Raw genomic sequence first — 19348 nt, 5'->3', positions numbered from 1 at the left:
ACCCGACAGCTGGACTTCGTCATGACCTGCATAGGCTCCGCCGTGGGCCTGGGCAACGTGTGGCGCTTCCCCTACCTGTGCTACAAGAACGGCGGAGGAGCGTTTCTGATCCCCTACCTGCTGTTTGTGTTCTTGGCGGGCATTCCTATCTTCTTCCTGGAGTTAGCCGTGGGTCAGTTCATGAAGAAAGGAGGCATCAACACGTGGAACATCGCTCCTCTGTTTAGCGGTCTGGGGTACGCCTCCATGGTGCTCGGGTTTATTTTAAACACCTACTACATCATCATCATAACCTGGGCGTCCTACTACTTCATCGTATCCTTGTCCTCCACCTTCAGCTGGTCTGCCCTCCCCTGGAGCACCTGCGTCAACGAATGGAACACGCCGAAGTGCGTGGAGCCCGTTACAGAGTTCTGGGAGAACAAGGTGCTGGGCATCTCCAACGGTTTGGATCAACCCGGTGCACTGAGATGGGAGCTGGCCTTGTGTCTGCTGGCAGCTTGGGTCATAGTGTATTTCATCATATGGAAGGGAATCAAGTCCGCCGGCAAGGTCGCGTACTTCACGGCAATCTTCCCCTATGTGATTCTCTTCATCTTGCTGGGAAAAGGACTCTCGCTTCACGGAGCTTACGACGGCATAGTGTACTACCTCAACCCCGACTGGTCCAAACTGGGCGACGTGCAGATTTGGGTCGACGCCGCGACTCAGATATTCTTCTCCTATTCCATCGGAATGGGAACCCTGAGTGCTCTGGGCAGCTACAACCCGTTCAACTATAACTGCTACAGAGACACCTACATTCTGGCCCTGATAAACAGCGGAACCAGCTTCTTGGCCGGGTTTGTCGTCTTTTCCATACTGGGATTCATGGCCAACGAACAGGGAGTGAGTATCTCCGAGGTGGCCGAGTCGGGCCCGGGGCTGGCGTTCATAGCGTACCCCAAAGCCGTGTCAATGATGCCTGGAGCGCCCATCTGGGCCGCTTTGTTCTTCTTCATGCTGATTCTGCTGGGAATGGGCAGCCAGTTTCCACTCGTCGAAGGGGTCGTAACGGGGTTGCTGGACATGCTTCCAAGGAGATTCGACCATCGCTATCGACGGGAAATAGTGGCGGCGCTCTACTCTTTACTGTGCTTCATCATTGGCCTCTCCATGATAACACAGGGGGGTATGTATGTGTTACAGCTATTTGACTCCTATGGCGTCTCTGGAATTACGCTGCTCTGGCAAGCATCGTGGCAATGTATAGTGGTGGCCTGGGTCTATGGAGCCAATCGCTTCATGGATGACGTTGCTCGCATGATCGGCTACAGGCCGTGGCTGACATTGTTTATTAAATGCTGTTGGTCCTTCCTCGCCCCCTGCATCTCTTTGGGAGTCGTCTTATTTTACCTGATTGACTACACGCCCTTGACCTACAACAAAACGTATGTGTATCCATGGTGGGGCCAGATGATCGGCTGGTGCCTTTCTCTGTCCTCGATATTCTGTTTTCCTGCTATCCTGCTCTACAAGCTCTGTCGCGCCAAAGGCACGTTGAAGAAGCGTTGGGTACTTCTGACCGCCCCTGTGTGGGGTCCTCATCATCTGGAGGACATGTCTCCAGACACGGACATAAGGTCTCTGCCGGACAAGAGAGCATTGTCTGGGATGGATGACGAGAGTGTTGTTTAGGCCAGAGCAAGAGCCTTGTGTGTTTGTGTGTAATGTAGGGCCTACAGGACACACATCCCATATAGTAGCCTATACTGTAGGCTATTATATGGAAGAGAGCTGTACACATAAAGGGTGCTGTCTCCGAGGCACGGAATCAGTAGTGCAAGCCTCACAGCTAGAAGGTCCTGAGTTCGATTCCTGCTGGAGACGCTGTGTTCTCTCCTCTGCGTCATCAGTGCCCATAGTGGGGTTGGCAAAAGGGCCTTTCTGTGTGGTGTTTGCATGTTCTCCCCGTGTCTCCTAGGGTAGGTACCCTCACAAAAACATGCAGTAATCCTGATGGAGGGGAAAGGAACTCGTTGGAATAACGTGTTCCTTCCAAACTCCCTCCAGTCAGGTGAAAAGAAGCAACTTGGACTCTCATGCATAGAAGGAAATATGAGGTCAGTCCATTGTCTCCCCAGGTTGGCAGAGGGAGTGTAGCACCCAGGATTATAATAGATTATTGACACTAGTGAAAAATGGGATACAAAATTGTGGGATAAATATTTAGAAAAAAAGAATAATAATAAAGAAAAGAGTGCTCCCTTTACATGGTTTCCGGCAGAGCTTTTTTGGCCAGGCAGGGCGCCCGGGCTGAAATCTGTAGCACCTGGCCAAGACGCAGACCAAAAAGCCCTAAACATCCCCAGTGGAATAGCTTGTTTTCATCACACACATCCGTGTAACCCACCCTAACAGGAGAGTGTGCACCGGGGCTTTAACAGTGCGCCAAAAAAATAAAGATTTTTTTTTAAACTAGTACATTTTGCGAGTTGGGACTACTCGTAAAATGTGCTGCGATGGGGGCCAGGCATAAAGCAGCCTTTCCTCCTCTGTGGAAATCCTTGTGCAAGGTTAATCTTCAGTTAAGGGCAGCCACTGGCGTACTTTTTAAGTCGATTTCATGTTTAAGAAATGCAGCCAATATATGTAGGAAATTCCTGCTTTCTTCAAAATATATATATTGCCCTTCACCAAAGGGAAATGTGGGGGTAACAATAAAAACAGTTTAAATTTGAACACAGGTCTCCACCAGGTCAGGTATGTTATTGTGACCTCCTGGTAGCGCTATAATAGGACAAGGTGAAAAGGGTGCCATTGCCATGTCTTCTTCAGCCTTTCACGGCGATCAGAAACTGTAGTGCATGCATGATTTGAGGCATTAGCGGCTAAGGCTAATGATTAGCCTATATGTTCCAAAAATGAGTTTTGCAAAAGTGGACCTGGTGGCGCTATAACAGGCCAATGTGAAAAGGGTGCCATTTGTTCCTTGACTTAATGGAAACCAGAAATGGAAAGCTGCGTTCATGATTTGAGGCATTTTGTTCAAAATGGACCAATCATGCAAACTTGTTAGCCAATTAGGATGGAATATGAAATAGTAAAAAAAAAATGTTTTACATATTAAGTCAGCCTCCTGGTGGGACTCAGTTGAGTTAAAAAAACACAAATTGAGTAGTATTATTGCTTGTGTTTGATAAGGCGGTGAGATACTTGTGTAGCACTGACTAACACTGACTGTTTGGACACTTTTTTTGTTTGGCGCTGCATTTGCTGCCTCTGGGCGACAGTCAGATTTAACATATTTTATCGTATTTATTGTACAGCTGTTGTGACCCACAAGCACGAGCTTCCCTAACCTTAACCCAGCCTGTTCATCAGTTCACCTACCTCAGGTCAGCTATCAGTGACAACCTCTCCCTGGACATTGAAATCGTTGAGAGGATTGGGAAAGCAGCAACAACACTCTCCCGCCTCACCAAACGAGTGTGGGAAAACACAAAGCTGACAGTTAAAACTAAGATGGCTGTGTACGACGCCTGTGTTGTCAGCACTCTAGAGAGAAGACTCAACACGTTCCATCTGAGAGGCTACCGGCGCATCCTGGGCATATCCTAGCAAGACAAAGTGTGCAACACTGATGTTTTGACACATGGACGTGACAGGTTAGAGAAAGCATAGACTGCGCTGGCTGGGCCATGTGCATTCTTATGGAGGATGGTTGCATTCCTAAAGTCCACCTCTATGGAGAACTAGCACACGGGAAGAGAACAACAGGCCGTCCCCACTGCGATACAGAGATGTCTGAAAGAGAGACAGACATTAATGCTCTTGACATCAACTTTAAGTCCTGGTAGGCCCTTGCATCTGACCGCACAAGGTGGAGAAGCACCATACATCAACACCTCATGACAGGGGAAAAGAAACTGTCAGACGCAGCGGAAGACAAGAGAGCCCGAAGAAAAGCTCACAACAATGCAGACAGACCAACCACCACATAATATGTGGTCGCATATTATGCGATCTCTGTGACCGAGACTGCCACTCCCACATAGGGCTCTTCAGTCATAAGAGACGCTGCTCCAGACCAGACCAGTATGATGTACAAACCATGATCAACTTTGACCGACGGAGGCCTATGATGATAAGGGTAAAGGCTAAAATTGTGATATGCAACAGTTACCCTTAAAGTAACACGTCAACTTCAATGGGCTCGGCTGCTCAGTTCGCTGTGGAAGACGGGTGTCTGTCGAGTCTCGCCAAAGGCTTTTTGGGGGAGGGAGGGATTTCAAGGCACCTCGGAAACACACGATAGAATGAAATACTACAAGATGTTTTTGTCCCATCCCATTCCTTAGCCAATAATTTGAGGAGACTCTTTGTAGGCCCATTGATTCCGGATGGAGATCCTAATTGATTCCGGATGGAGATCCTAATGCATTTGGGTCTCCATCTGGAGTCAATGGTGGTAAATGTATCATAAGTAAATTATTGGTACTCCTTTAACACCAGCACCGACTTACTGTGATATGATTTGCCAGTGGGTTTAAAAATGTCCCCTCCCTAAGTGTGTCATTTATTTATTTTGTATTTCCTTTTAGGTTCCAGTGTGCTCAGTGTTTGCCCTTTGGTCAGAATGTTGACAATTATCCTCTCTACTTCCTGCAGATCTCTGCCCATCTTTTACCTTTCTCCCCTCTCAGTCTCTTTCCTCCCTCCCTTCCTCCAGGCATGTTGTGTCTGGGCCTGGGCAGGGAGGAGTGGATAGTGCATGTTGCTGCCACGCAGGTTAGTGTCACGTTACCGCCACCTACTGGATGCATCCTGTCTAACTCCTCCAAACTCCTCTGGTCCAAGCAAATTATGTTTGATAAACCAATAGGTGTCTTATGGCTAATTCTCCCAACACCAAGCCCTCCTCTGAAGGTTGTGTTGTAACAGTGCTTATCTATGCCTTGGGGGTTGTTAGCTATCAAATATGCTGGCAAACAGCCATAAAAGATTCACAGATCTCAGTCATTTGCAGTTTAAATCTAAAAGTGTGTTGCTAAATATAATATGATAAGAACCCTCACAGCGTTCTGTTTAAAACATGGTAAATAAAACCATCTTGATTCTTAATCTTTATTCTTGTTTCTTAAAATCAGCAGCAAGGACCAGACAGGAGTTCTCCAGTATGAGGCAGTGGAGCTTATCTACTGTTTGTCATTCGTGCTGCAGGTGTTGATGTGCCACAGACCTCTCTACCTCCCACGGGAGCATTCAAAAGACGCCCACAGTTCTGCTACGTAAATACTTTTAGTCAGACATGTGCATGAATTCAATGTCCAGAGTGCATCATTTTGTATATGTCAATCCATTTATTTAACATACACACACCAAAAGAATATATACAAAAGCCCTGAATGCCGACCTGTAACATAAACACAGTCAAAAACTGTGTTGCTTTCCTCGTCCCATGGTGAATAATGATGCCACTCCTCTGCGATTAAGATGACGTCAAGTCAAGGTCATTATCATCAAGGCCACACAATTCATTTCAATATAACAAACAAAATAAACAGAAAAGCATTTTGGCTCCAGCAACTGCATTCATTTGATTATTTAAAAATAACTAGAAAAACAATAATACCTACGCAGTAATACCCATTACCCAAGTATGTGTTTATACTTGATATAAACACATCAACAAATCCTAGAACATTAATAGAGATGGGGTGTTAAATGAAAAATGAAGCCTGTCTTTTGGACTTTGACTTTTGAATCCATTGTACTTTTCAACCACACACACAGTACTAATGTCTATTATACAAAATTAATGTCCAGGGCTGGGAGGACTCGATGGAAAAAAGTATCTAATTAATCAGAGGCTTTGTAATTAATTAATCGAAATTAATCACATGTTTAATCGCATATAAATATTTGACTTGAGAAGCAATTTTATTTAAATTAAAAGTTAAAACACATTTTGGTATACAAGGTTTTTAAATAAAAATGTCCCATTCACTGGGCCAAGCAAATAAGCGGTCTGATGGGCAGCTTCTCCCATTGTGGGCACTGGGGTTTGTTAACTGTTGTTTGATGCACCGGTATGATCGGTACGCCTGAAACTCCTACAGTGAGAAAGGTCCTACGGTGCAAAAATGTAAATACCTTCATTTTTTTAATCATTGTCTTCTTCTGTAATTAATTAATCAAAATTAAAGAAGAAGCCTCTCTGCAATCTTACCGATGCACCACTCTCAAATCGCCATAATGAATGAATCTACATTTCGGCCAAATCAAAGGCGTCGTTGACCTGAGGATTCAGGTTCCTCTCCTTGCGGAACATGAGTGTCAGCCATCTGTAGAGGGCCCTCAAGGCCACCAGTGGGATGGAGAGCACCGGCGCCACATAGAGGAGGACGGTGATGCCAAACACCCAGTCTGGATATGGTTTGGCTTCAGGCTGCGGGAAATTCTCCTGAATAGAGACACAGACATTGACTTGAAATGCATTGCTTTTCTGACACATCTGCATGTTATAGGTGGCTGTCTGTTCCCTATGTTTGTCATCAGTTCCAAAATGTAATGTATGTTTGAAGTTTGAACAATTTACAATGTAGTGTGCAAAATATGACACACACACACACACACACACACACACACACACACACACACACACACACACACACACACACACACACACACACACACACACACACACACACACACACACATTTTGCAGATTATATTAAAGATAGATGAGCACACTCACATAATCAGGGTCCCAAGCAGGATAGGAGGGGTGTGTCTGTGATTGGGTGAACACATAGGCGATGATGGCCACAAAGAGCAGTACAGGGCTGATGACCGTCCAGCAAGCCTTCCAGAAGATGTTGGGCCTCCTCCCTGTCATCAAGTAGATGTCCTTGCTGAAACTGTACATGCAAACAAAACAATGTTGTCAGTGAAACAAGTTTTAGGACACAGTCTGATTGAGCCGTTGATTCTGAGCCTGAATAAGGAAACAAACTTTACCTTTTCATTCCACGGACGTAAATCACTCCGACGATCTCAAAGAATCCAATGATAAGTAGAGGTGCAGAGATCGCGCTGTTGAAGATCTCCAACCAGTAGCTCCCCGACCCCATGGTGAAGATCAGAGAAATGGAGCAACATATGATGCACACCAATGCTGGGGAAGAGAGAGGAGAAATTAGTTTAAAACCAAAGGAATGGAATTGTTGTGCAGTGAGTGTTAACTTTATTTCTTGGTTTATTATACCTGTGAACAGTCCCTTTGGCATCCACTTGGGCTCCAGTTTCATCTCACGGAGGGGGTTGAGAATGGCCTCGGTGGTGCCAAACATGGAGCCCAAGCCCAGGAGGAAGAGCATGCCATAGAACAGCACGGCCCAGATCTGAGAGCCTGGCATCTCTGTCACAGCCTCAGAGAACACAATGAATGCCAGGCCAGGACCTGATGCACTCTAGGAGAGGAGGAGAAAATAAAAAGGGGGACAGACAATGTCATGTGTTAAAGGCCATACGGTCCTTTAATTGTTTTCAAAAATGTAAATATAATATACAGTAGCTATCAATATAGCCAGAGACAGATGTAAAGGCCATAATGGAAGTGTTTGTATGGTCAGTGTATTCCTTGTGCGAAATACCTGTTTCAGAAATGTGTTCATGTCGCAGTGTTTCAGGTCCAAGCTGGCCACATCTTCAGGGAAGGAGCTGTTGAGATGTGCCAACCATTCATCATAGTTGTCAGGCGCTATGGCTTGTTCCGCAAGGTCAAACTTGTTGATCAGAAGCAAGATGTTGCTGGAAGACAAGATAACATCCCATAACGAGTTAGTATGAACAGCAAGGTGAATGTACCTGTATGGCATGAGCACAAAACACAACATGCAGTACCGGACTCATCTTACCTCAGTATACAGGCAATGAAGTTGGTCTTGGCTTTGAATCCCATGATAGAGAAGACCGAGATGGCGGCATAGAGAGACGTAGCACTGTTTATCACCCCCACCAGGACAGCATCTCGCTCACAGTTGTTTCTGAGATACAGAACAGAACACTCAGTTTGACACTTCACTCTCCAGTCCCTATCACAACATTCCTTGTCTGGCACGCACACACGCACGCACGCACACACACACACACACACACACACACACACACACACACACACACACACACACACACACACACACACACACACACACACACACACACACACACACACACACACACACACACATGAAGAAAAAAAACTCACTTCTCTGGATTGTAACTGGAGAAGGCGATGAGTCCTCCAGAGGCCACACCCAGAGAGAAGAAGATCTGCGTAGCAGCATCCAGCCACACCTGGGGATTCTTCAGAACCTCCCACTGAGTGAAGAAGCACAAGATGATACAAAAGATAAGTCCATCAGACCATCTGATTCACAAAGACATTTTGACTAGTCAGAGAGCTCACATCAGGTGTGAAGAGGTAGATGAGTCCGTCAGTGGCTCCTGGGAGAGTCAGTCCACGCACCAAGAAGATGGTCAGCACCACGTATGGGAGTGTGGAAGTCACGTACACAGCCTAAAAAAGAAACAACATTTCTTTCATTAAAGGGGAACTAGGCAAGTACGGTATGTGTGTGTGTGTATACAAACACATGTCCCACTCCCCCTCCCCTCTATGACAGGCATCAAACACGAAGTTGTCTTTGATGCTTTCATTGGTGAACCAACCTTTCCCATGCTCTGTATTCCTCTGATGACACAGATGCAGAGGATAAACCAGGCAGCGGCCAGGCAGAGCACCAGCCACCACTGCAAGCCGCCACTCTCCTCAATGTCTGTTGTGATGTTCAGCGTCTCACGGTACCAGAAGTAGTTCACTGGTGTGCTGTCCACACACTCCTTAATGGAACCTGAGTGATTAAAATGGAGGTAACAAAATGGAGACATAAGAGATCATGAAACAGCTTAATTTTGTTTATGCAAGAATTAAATTATGAGAACATGATTCAGATACTTTTAAAATATTATTATATACGTTGTGTAGGAGTTCTAACAGAGAAGTGAAAATACTTGTGAGATTGTCGTTGAGTGGACACTGGCTCCAAGGCAGTGGGTCTTCGAAAGAATGGATCAAATACCACAGCACCCAGGCCAGAATGTTGTTGTAAAACAGTGCTATCAGGAAGGACCCTATCATGCATGCTATGCCTGTACAATTCAAACAGAAAGTGACATTATACATGCAACTGCACATAAGACACATGCATTATATTGTACATACTGCAACCACTGTAACATGTTATGGTCTAATGACTGTATGCAAGTGTTAGCCCAAAAAGATTTAGGGGAGACCAGCAACAGATATAGGCCTACTGCCTGTAAGTGATTTTGATGGATATCACGTCAAAGAAACAGAAATCATAAACACATAAAAAAATGTTTTCAGCTGTGGTTCATATGTGTCATGTTTACCAAAATGAGATCATAGTTCTCCTGACCAACTGTGTATGCAGTAGATGTCATCCCATGAGGATAATAAAGGTATCTACCTACAGTATACTGTATCTATTTGTATAGGCCAGGAGAACTGTACCCACCGACTCCACCCAGGAATGGTGAGATTGAGTTCCAGACACCAATGTTCCCCATGCGAAGCCTCTGTCCTATTGCTAGTTCCAGGAACAGCAGTGGGAGGCCCAACAACTTCAGCGCTACAAAGTAGGGGATGAGGAAGGCACCTGCAAACACAACAAAGTGATAAGTTACAGCACTGCAGGTGTGAGTCACATTTCTTTACAGGGGCAGACTTTGCCTCAGAACATGGAATAAGAAATCAAAATAAATTGCCAATTTTGAATACTTGAATTAGAATACTTGAATTAGAAGCTCTCAGTCGGAGATGCTCAGGTAAAGTTACTGTGACGCAAGGCCAAATATGAGAAGAGAATATGGAGTTCAATAAGTTGGTATCAGAAAATGCATTCTGAAGAACACTTCAGGCTAGGGAGAGAGACCAGACATATTATTGTGAAAAAGGGCTATCCTGCCAGGCGAGGAATTTGAAGAGATAAGGCAGCATACTGCACCGTTCATAAAGAATGTGGCCTTCACCTAGCATGGTGTCTCTAAAGCACAAACAACACCAGAGCTGTTACTAAGATACAATATTATGATAGTCTAACAATTCAATGACCAAATGTCTGTCTGTCCGTCGTCTGTCTGGTGAGGAGGGGAGGAGGAGGAGGAGATCAGAAGAAAAAAGGAGGGGGAGCGTGTCGCTCCCCATCTCTCCCCCCCTTTTCCTGTCAGTCTAGTGTCCTATCTAATAAAGGCATAAAAGCCCAAAAACAAATCTTTAAAAAAAAGTTAAGTCCCTTCACATCTATACAAATTGCATCCTTTACATAATTCTACATTCATTCAAACTCCTAACTCTGACTGGAGAGGGAGGCTGGGAGATGTTTCTAAAGAAGAAGAAAAAAATAATGGTTGTTATCTATAGCCTACTTCCCACGCGCACGCACGCACACTAAGTACATTTACTTATGTTCTGTACAAATATTTTACTTTTAGCCTACTCCACTACATTTATTTGAAAACTTCTATTGTAGATTTTGATTCTTATTACAAAACATACGGTACATTAACCTCTTCATCCCTATATACAGTTTGGCCATTTGAAAATAGCAGATCTGCTATTTTCAAAAGATTTAAATACATTTCAAAACTTGAAGTGGGACATTCTGCATAATGAGTACTTTTAATTGTTATTTCCCACCACTGCTCTCACTCTCACTCATACACACAGTAGCTGTGGCTACTCCTCCAGCACAGCCAGCAGCTTTGTTGTAATGTTGTTGTTATGATGTTATCACTCATTCACCGATTATTATTCTGGGCTGTAGTATTCACTGGAGCCGTGCCAACAGCTCTCTCTCTCTCTCTCTCTCTCTCTCTCTCTCTGGGCTCTCGCTCTGTGTTGATTGACCCTCAATACCCACATATCTGACTAATCACTGTCAAAAAGTTAACGACACCCACAGCCACAATACCAGAGGGAGTGCACACAACAATCTGATAAACACAAACCCATAAGACAAATATGGGTAAATTCTCCTTCTACAACACTGCCACCCAAGTGTGGAATATTCCTTGACAATTTCCCTTAAAATGTAGCTCGCAGGCCTCCTTCAAAACTGCCCTGAAAATTCACCTTTCAGGAGGCCAGAAGCAGAAATAGTTATCACTTCTCCCATAGACAGGCGATAATTGAGCACCCCCCCCATTACCTTACCCCCACCCCCCTTTATTCCTCTACTCTGTACATATAGTAATTATAATTGCAATATTTGAATGTTTTCTGTTGCTATTGTTTATGTCCATGAATTGAATAACAAGGACCTCCAGAGCTTATTTGGGGTGTTCCTTTTAGGCAGGGTGTTTAACTGTACTTGTACTGTATTGACTATACTTGTACTGTTCTTAATTTTTGTCTAATAAAATATTCAATCAATGAATCAAACCCATGCTAACTTAAAGACAATCCTGAAACACCTGTAGTGGCAAGTTTAATAAATATATGCAGGTTTTCACAGCAAGACACAACATATAATATTGAAAAACGATGGAAGTACAGGCATATCTCACCTCCTCCATAGATTTGGCAAAGATAGGGAAATCGCCACACATTTCCCAGTCCTACTGCATAGCCGATACTGGTCAGCATATATTGGACTTTGTTGCCCCATTTGGGTCTCTCGTCCAAACTGGATGTCTCCATCTTCATTCGATCTGATCTCTGTACTGTAGGTATACAGCAGCACAAGCACGTTTAGTACAGTTCCAGGTATGAATCAGACTTTCAGGGAGGGAGGGTGGGGTGGGTGGGGGGGGGGGGGGACTGGACTATGCTTGTTAATGTAGTTGGAACAACTGAAGTCCGGGAGGTGTGGCCAAGCAGAGGACACTCAACCACCTCTAACCAGCCACTGGTAACTCCACCCATGCCACCCTGTGCCAACCACTCACCCATCTCCTATCAAGCTGACAACGCCTCCTCTACCAACCACGGTGGTATAAAAACCCAACTTGAAAAAATGGCGGTGTGCATAGTTTCCAGTAACCCACCCTCCCCCCTTTTCTACATCTATCCTCTCTACAGGTTCCAGGTGTGGTCTCTCTAAATACTTCAGCACTGTCACGTGCTCCTGACCCCTAAGCCAAAGTATCTGGGTCTGCGACCCCCCAGAACCTCCCTCCTCACGCCTGCCACCCTTCGTCTGTGCTCCTGACCATCGAAGCTGGTGTGTGGTGATGACCTTCGATGATCATGCCTCCATGCCAGCACCCAAATGCCATTCCCATGCCCATGGCCATCTAAGCTGCACACTACACGCTTGCGTGTGGTGCAGACCTTAGATGACCACGCACTCAGAGTGTCATTTCATGCCCTTGGCCATCTAAGCTGCACACACCATGCTTGCATGGTGCGTGACCTTAGATGACCACACTGGCACCCCCATGTCATCCATGCCCCGATGACCAAGCCGGCACCTACGTCATTCATGCCCTGATGATGACTGTGCTTTCTTCCCATGCCGATCGGGCGTCTTAGCACATCTAAGCCGCACACAGCACGCTTGCGTGTTGTGATGTCCATAGATGACTGTATCGCACTCACCTTATGGCCGGTTATGCTGCACATCCCATGCCTCGCATGCGATGCGCCCATAAACGACCATACACCAAAAGCTAAATGTTGTTGGTGCCCTTGGCCATCTAAGCTGCACACTGCACACTTGCATGTAGTGCTAACCTTAGATGACCATTAGCACTCTGCATTCTTGGCCCTTTATGCTGCACATCTCATGCCACGCATGCGATGCGCCCATAAACAACCATACTCTCGGTTTTATAATAAACAACCTTAAACCTATTTTTTGTCTGATGCTTGGTTTCTCCTATAGTGAAACTCCTGCAGAGCAGAGATCAAAGAGAGAGCTCTCCATACTAATGTCTTGTTATAAATAAGCTGCCTAGCAAACCTTCATTTCACATGTCACTGTATGTAAATGTAAATGGAAAACAAATACCTACATGTAGATGAATCAATGAATCAATCTGATCAATCTGACAGGGGAGGCCTGCCTTCCCTATAACATTGCCAATGTTTGTGCCATTGACACATTGCCATAAACTGTATATTTTATTCTTTAAATAATAAAAGTTTGTTTTTGTTGTGAATGTTGCATCAGTTACAGAAATGTCTGTCTGCAGGTAGAACAAGTAATTCTATTTTCCATTCTTTGAATAATATGTTTTCTGTCTTGAGAGTTTGGGATGAAGCACATGCCTTTAAATGATACATTTCCTCTCCAAGAGACCTTGAACCATGAAAGAGCTCTTGTTCGAAAAAGATACTCTCTGTCTCCAGATAAAATGTTCTTTTGAAACCTTTTGATGAACTAAATATACACATACAGTTTAATACACTGCCAGAAGTTGAATCAGGAAAATCTCCAGGTTACACCTCTTACAGGATTGACTGTATATCAATTGCTGGCTTGTAATGTATTTCTCATCATCATCATAATAATAATAATATCTCATATGTATATAGCACTTTTCTGAGTACCCAAATACGTTTACATGGGGCAAAAGAGAACAAAGAATAAACAACTTTATTAAGGAAGGATTATTACAAAAAAACACTAAGAGGGAATAAACCATTTAAAAACATTTAAACATAAGGTCGGTTAGCAGGGGAAAGCAATAACAAAGAGGTGAGTTTTGAGAGCAGTTTTGAAGGTTTGGATGGTGGGGGCATCTCTGAGGGTTTTGGGGAGAGCATTCCAGAGGGTTCAGAGCCCGATTCACTCCCAGGTACAGTATTTGGTCTTGGGGACAACAAGGAGGTTTGCATCACCAGACCTGAGGGAGTGGGAGGGGACATGAGGTCAATCTAGGAGATCAAAGAGGTATGGAGGAGCGAGGTTGTTTAGTACCTTGTAGGTGTTACAGTAAGAAGTACTTTGTAGTGGATTCTATGCTTGACAGGGGGCAGTGAAGGTCATGCAGGACAGGTGTGATATGCTTTCTTGAACGGGTATACTAATCATGTTTGACTGGAAAAGCCACAAGGTCAACGAGTATTACGTTCCAAGACATAAAATATGATTCCATGCCATTTTCTTAAAAAACGTAAAAGATATAATACATTTTAAATTGGAATAACACAACATAAATACATTACAAATACACAGGTGCAAATATCCTGTAATAACATGCACTATCATTGAGTGCCGCCATGATGTTAAACTATTGTTTTCATTCCCCTTCTACAGAAAACACTCCAGTAAACGGTCATCTCTAAAAGCATTATTTCTTTCAAAATGTGGAAAAAATTGTAGAAAGTAGAAAGTAATGGAAAATGTTTGACTCTGCAAATAAAGTCTTCTGCATATCACACACACACACACACACACACACACACACACACACACACACACACACACACACACACACTTCCGGATACATCTAATTAATTTAACAATCAGACACATTCTGGAATGACAAACCTATCTATGAAATCTATAAACAGGTTGTGGGGGTCCCTGCTTCATCTCTCTCCTGAAAACGTTGAAGACCCATGATCTAATGAAATGGCACAACATCATTGACAAGATTAAGATAAGATGATTCCCAGCTGTAGACATTTCCTTCTTATTCCAAGGGCCGATTGAGAATGTAGCTACAGTACTGTGGTGTAAATGCCTTGTAAGGATTCTCCAGTCCAAGAGATACTGACAGGATATATCCTTGCCGCAGAATGTCTACACAAGTATTTTGGTCACCTAAAGTTCACCTAAAGTTTAGGTGACCTAAAGCTTAGATCTTAAACTGTGTCCACTATGTAGCCATTGTTGACCTGAGGTTCGAGGCTGTTGTGGCAGACATTTGAGGGCCTCCGAGTCCAACCAATGATGAGATGATAAAGAGCTAAGGAGGGTAATGGCAAACAGCCAGTCTGGGTAAGGTGTAGCATTTGTTTGGGGAAAATCCTCCTGTATTTCAAATGTGTCTGTTTTTTTGTAAATCAAAGCCCTACTTCACACAAAAGAGTCAGACAAAAGCAGTGAAAATAGCAGATCGACTAACAGTACAAGCACACTGCTTGTAGATCGTCTATTTTCACTATTTTAAATAGTTTTTAAAACCATAACAAAAAAGGAAGGTTTTGGACAATGTTTCCACCTGACAATGACGATATATATTTCTGTATTTGGGGGACACTGTGCCAATTATACAAGATGCTCACATGCACGCATGCTCGCGTGCACGCACACACACAATAGATAAAGAGAAATTCAATTTAGAGACTAAATAGCACACAAGTCAAACATATTAGACTGAAACATCTACATATTCAATCTTTTTGTATTTTTTCACAAATCAATGGGATATTTTATACTTTGTCATACGACCATGTCTTAATGACATGCCCAAAATATGGACACCAAATTGAAAGAGGTTACGTCTGTCTGTGGGTTTGTAAATATTTACAGTAACCAAGGAACGGTATTAACAAGAGCTTGTGACCAAATAATAACTGTGTGATGCATTGGCTGCATTGGAACACAGGAAAAGAGGCAGTTTGCAACATGCAGGTATACAAGGTTTCCACCTGACGCCCGGTGGCGAGACTACATTGTTAGGGTCCCATGAAGAGTTGGTTTCTTCTGTATCTTAACAGCAACATAGGCAACAAATGAATTATATGAATATGAATTATAGTGAGTGGAGAGAAAGTCATAAGCTTTTATTTATTTATAGCCAAAACAAATACTCAACTAAAGTACAATTAATACTAAAAAAAACATGTACTTGTTACTGTCGACCACTGATCAGTGATCACCCATATTCTCTTCTCTCACCAATTTTAAGACAATTCAATAAAAAAACGCCTTTATCAACTTTTATTACAGTTGATTATGTTACATAACATCACACAGATATGGCACAAGTACGTTTAAGACTACAGTGTACAATATTTGCACGCAACAGATTGAATGTTGGTCAGGTGCTCATGCGGGGATCTGGCTGTGATGGTTGTATCAACGCAGGATCCACTAAATCATGCAAGAGAAAAGGAGAAGACAAACAATGTGAAGCAAATTAATTAGTTAATCATTTGTTTAACTGTTAAAGGCATCCCTAAAAATGTACTTACATTACTTCAAGTGTCTCTGTGTCTTCAATGGTTACTTCTTCCACTATATCAACCTTGAATCCTATTGCCATGGTGTTTCTCACTAAACAAATGGATGGATGACATTAAGAAAATATGAAAAAGATTATCAATATTTATATAAAAAAAAGGGAAAGAAATCAGAACGCTGTACGCTCTTTCGCAAAGTAAAGCCCTGCTTCATCATACAAGGTCATCGCACAAAAGTAGTGAAAACAGCAGATCTATAAGCACACAACGCTTCACTGTCCGAGGCGTTGTGTGCTTGTAGAGCGGCTGTTTTCCCTAGTTTAACATTTTTAAATGATATATACAAAACAAATGGTTTTTGACATACAAGGTTTTCACCCGACAACGACGATATATAATCTACAAATAAATAATGACTCACCTCCCAGGTTGAAAGGGGGGTATCCATCCCAGCAGTGACATGGTCCTCCTTGTCTATTATGCCCATAAACACACAGGTGGCTTCCAACGAAAGGCTGTGATGCATCTCTACCATCTACTCTACTGAGAGTTGCTGCTGGCCAATGTGGTGAGGAGCCAGTGGCCACCCAGCTATTGTGAGTGTCTTGTTCTTTGTAGCTGTAGATACCGGGGATTTCTGCATGGACTTGGACCACGGGAGACCCAGAATTGGTCCATCGGTCATCAACACCCTGAGAGATGAAGTTGTGGCCTCCTGGACAAAGATGATAGGACAATAGGGAAATTGCTGGATGGTCAGATGATTATCGGTCATTAAACTATATGAATCGGTATCATTTCATGTAACTACTGTAGCGACTTCAATTCGATCAATTAATGTAGTGAATAATCTTAATGTCAAACGTGGGTAAATTCTCCTTCTACAACACTGCCACCCAGGTGTGGAATTCCTTGACAACTTCCCTTAAAACATGTAGCTCGCTGGCCTCCTCCAAAACCGCCATGAAAACTCACCTTTCAGGAGGCCAGAAGTGGAGGTAGTTAGGTGAGAAGTGAGCACCCCTTTACCTTAGCCCACCCACCCCTGGCTATACATGTACATAGTGTTTTTATAACTGCGATGACTTTTGAATGTTTTATTTTGCTTGCTATTTGTTATGTCCATGAAGTGAATACCAAGGACTTCCAACGTAAAAAAGACCGTTAAAGGGCTTCTTTGGGATACTCCTTTTAGGCAGGGTGTTTAACTGTACTTGTACTTGTACTGTACTACATTTTTTATTGTATTGACTTGTTCTGTTTTCCATTTTTGTCTAATAAAATACTCAATCAATCAATCAGTCATGCGATCCACTGGTCTTGGCCAGTCCACTACAGATTGGTGGATGTGCACAGAGCCTTTAAGCAGTTGGAAGGCTGCAGGGCCCTGGTGGAATCCCAGGCTTCGTCCTCAGAGCATGCATGGATCAGCTGACAAATGTTTGCAGGTGTTCTCGACCTCTCCCCCTCCCAGGCTGTTGGTTACACCAAGTGGTGTGTAGCCAAAGCTAAGAGCATATGATCATCAAACACTTAACACCTGGCTAGTAGCTACCAGTGGTGGAAAAAGTACTCAAATGTTTTACGTGAGTAAAAGTATCAATACTGCAATATAATAATACTCTGTTAGGGTGCCCTCACACCAAAGTACCTATGAGAGTGGAATCCGCATTCCGCCAATGCATTTCAATGAGAGTGAAGCGGTTTCATGCCAGCAGAGGATTTCTGCAAAAAACGCTCCCTTCTCATTGAAATGCATTGGCGAAACGCGGATTCCACTCTCATAGGTATTTTGGTGTGAGGGCACCCTTACAAGTAAAAGTCTGGAATTCAAAATTTACTTGAGTAAAAGTACAAAGGTTTTGGCATCAAAATGTACCAAAAGTAAAAGTACTAAATGTTTGAAAATAGCAGATCTACAAGCTCACAACGCGTCGCGATGCGACACGTTGTGAGCTTGTAGATCGGCTATTTTCAAATAGCTTAGGTATAAAATAGGGCTAATAGTGGATTAATGTATGTTTTATAATATAATCCTTTATATCTGCAAAGTAACTAGTAACTAAAGTTTTCAAATAAATGTAGTGGAGTAAAAGTTACAATATTTGTATCCGAGATGTAGTGGAGGATAAGTAAAAGTACTGGAAACTGGAAATTACAAACTGTAGGCCTACATAAGTACAGTACTTAAGTAAATGTACTTGGTTACTTTACACCACTGGTAGCTACAATGTGTTCAAGCTGCTACCAGGCAATACCACAGTATCAGAACAAAGTGATTAAATGGGCGTTCACACCAAGCACTATACCGTAACTATAAATATATTGTTGTAAAAATTATTCTATAAGTTAAAATCTGGTGAACGATATATTTATCATAGTGCTTGGTTTAAATGGCCCTTCTACAGCCAGTGAGTGGTACATTCTGCGGCTATGTCATATGCCCATTTGAGCTGTCTCATGGCCCTGCCAATGGGTCCTGCTGAGTTTGGGCACTGCTCACTGGCAAAAGTCACCTGCATAGATACTGTACATTGGCACGTGCACAGGGGAATGGTCCCAATGCGTAAACGCATTGGGTATACTGCAGGTTGCACACATTTCTTAACCCTGTTTTAATTCAATAGAAGACAAGCCACAATAAATACATGTAGAGAGAACGAGAGAGACAGATAACAGATAACAGGCTCAATCACGGTTCAAGCACACATTTTGTCGCAAATAAAATACGCAATTCATGGGTTGCATTTGTAGTCCTACACCAGCCATGTTGAGGACCAACACAGGTGTTCTGATTGGCGAAGAACATTAGTTCTGTACCAATCAGACAAATAGAAAAACCTGTGTTGGTCCTCATGGCCGTTTAGGACTACAAATGCAACCCATGAATTGTCATTAAATCGAAAGTATAAAAGACAACTACACATGTCATCCATAGGTCACTCATGAATCATGATACCGGTAGATGTAGTTTACTGTACCTTTAGTGTGGGAACAGCAGATAGGATATGTAGTATTTTTCTCCACACGCGCCTCTTCTTCCTCGAGACATGTCTTCACTTGTCTTCCTCCACATACTCCCAGTGCCTCGGCTGTGTTGTACCATCGTCACCTAGGTGTTGTGGGTGGCCAAAATATGTCCAG

At 43.3% G+C, this 19348-nt stretch overlaps 2 protein-coding genes across 2 annotated transcripts; one reads left to right on the top strand and one right to left on the bottom strand.

Annotated features, from left to right (window-relative positions):
* Positions 1–3600, top strand: LOC308298403 (sodium- and chloride-dependent creatine transporter 1-like; the record flags this gene model as incomplete). Its single annotated transcript, XM_080741996.1, has 2 exons — positions 1–1668; positions 3352–3600. The coding sequence occupies exons 1-2, from the start codon at positions 22–24 to the stop codon at positions 3598–3600; spliced, it is 1896 nt and encodes a 631-aa protein (XP_080598122.1). The 5' UTR covers positions 1–21.
* A 2647-nt stretch (positions 3601–6247) lies between these two features.
* On the bottom strand, positions 6248–11767 carry LOC308298393 (sodium-dependent neutral amino acid transporter B(0)AT3-like; the record flags this gene model as incomplete). The annotated part of the gene is made up of 12 exons (XM_080741985.1): positions 6248–6445; positions 6740–6902; positions 7003–7159; positions 7250–7454; positions 7638–7794; positions 7902–8030; positions 8252–8364; positions 8453–8563; positions 8716–8897; positions 9058–9195; positions 9585–9725; positions 11635–11767. The coding sequence occupies 12 exons, from the start codon at positions 11765–11767 to the stop codon at positions 6248–6250; spliced, it is 1827 nt and encodes a 608-aa protein (XP_080598111.1).
* Between the last annotated feature and the right edge of the window lie 7581 nt (positions 11768–19348).

Source organism: Nannobrachium achirus, assembly GCF_963921795.1.
Source record: "Nannobrachium achirus genome assembly, chromosome: 2".
NCBI classification, from domain to species: Eukaryota; Metazoa; Chordata; class Actinopteri; order Myctophiformes; family Myctophidae; genus Nannobrachium; species Nannobrachium achirus.
Note: the sequence above shows the minus strand (reverse complement) of the source record. Positions and strands in the feature narration are given on the sequence as shown.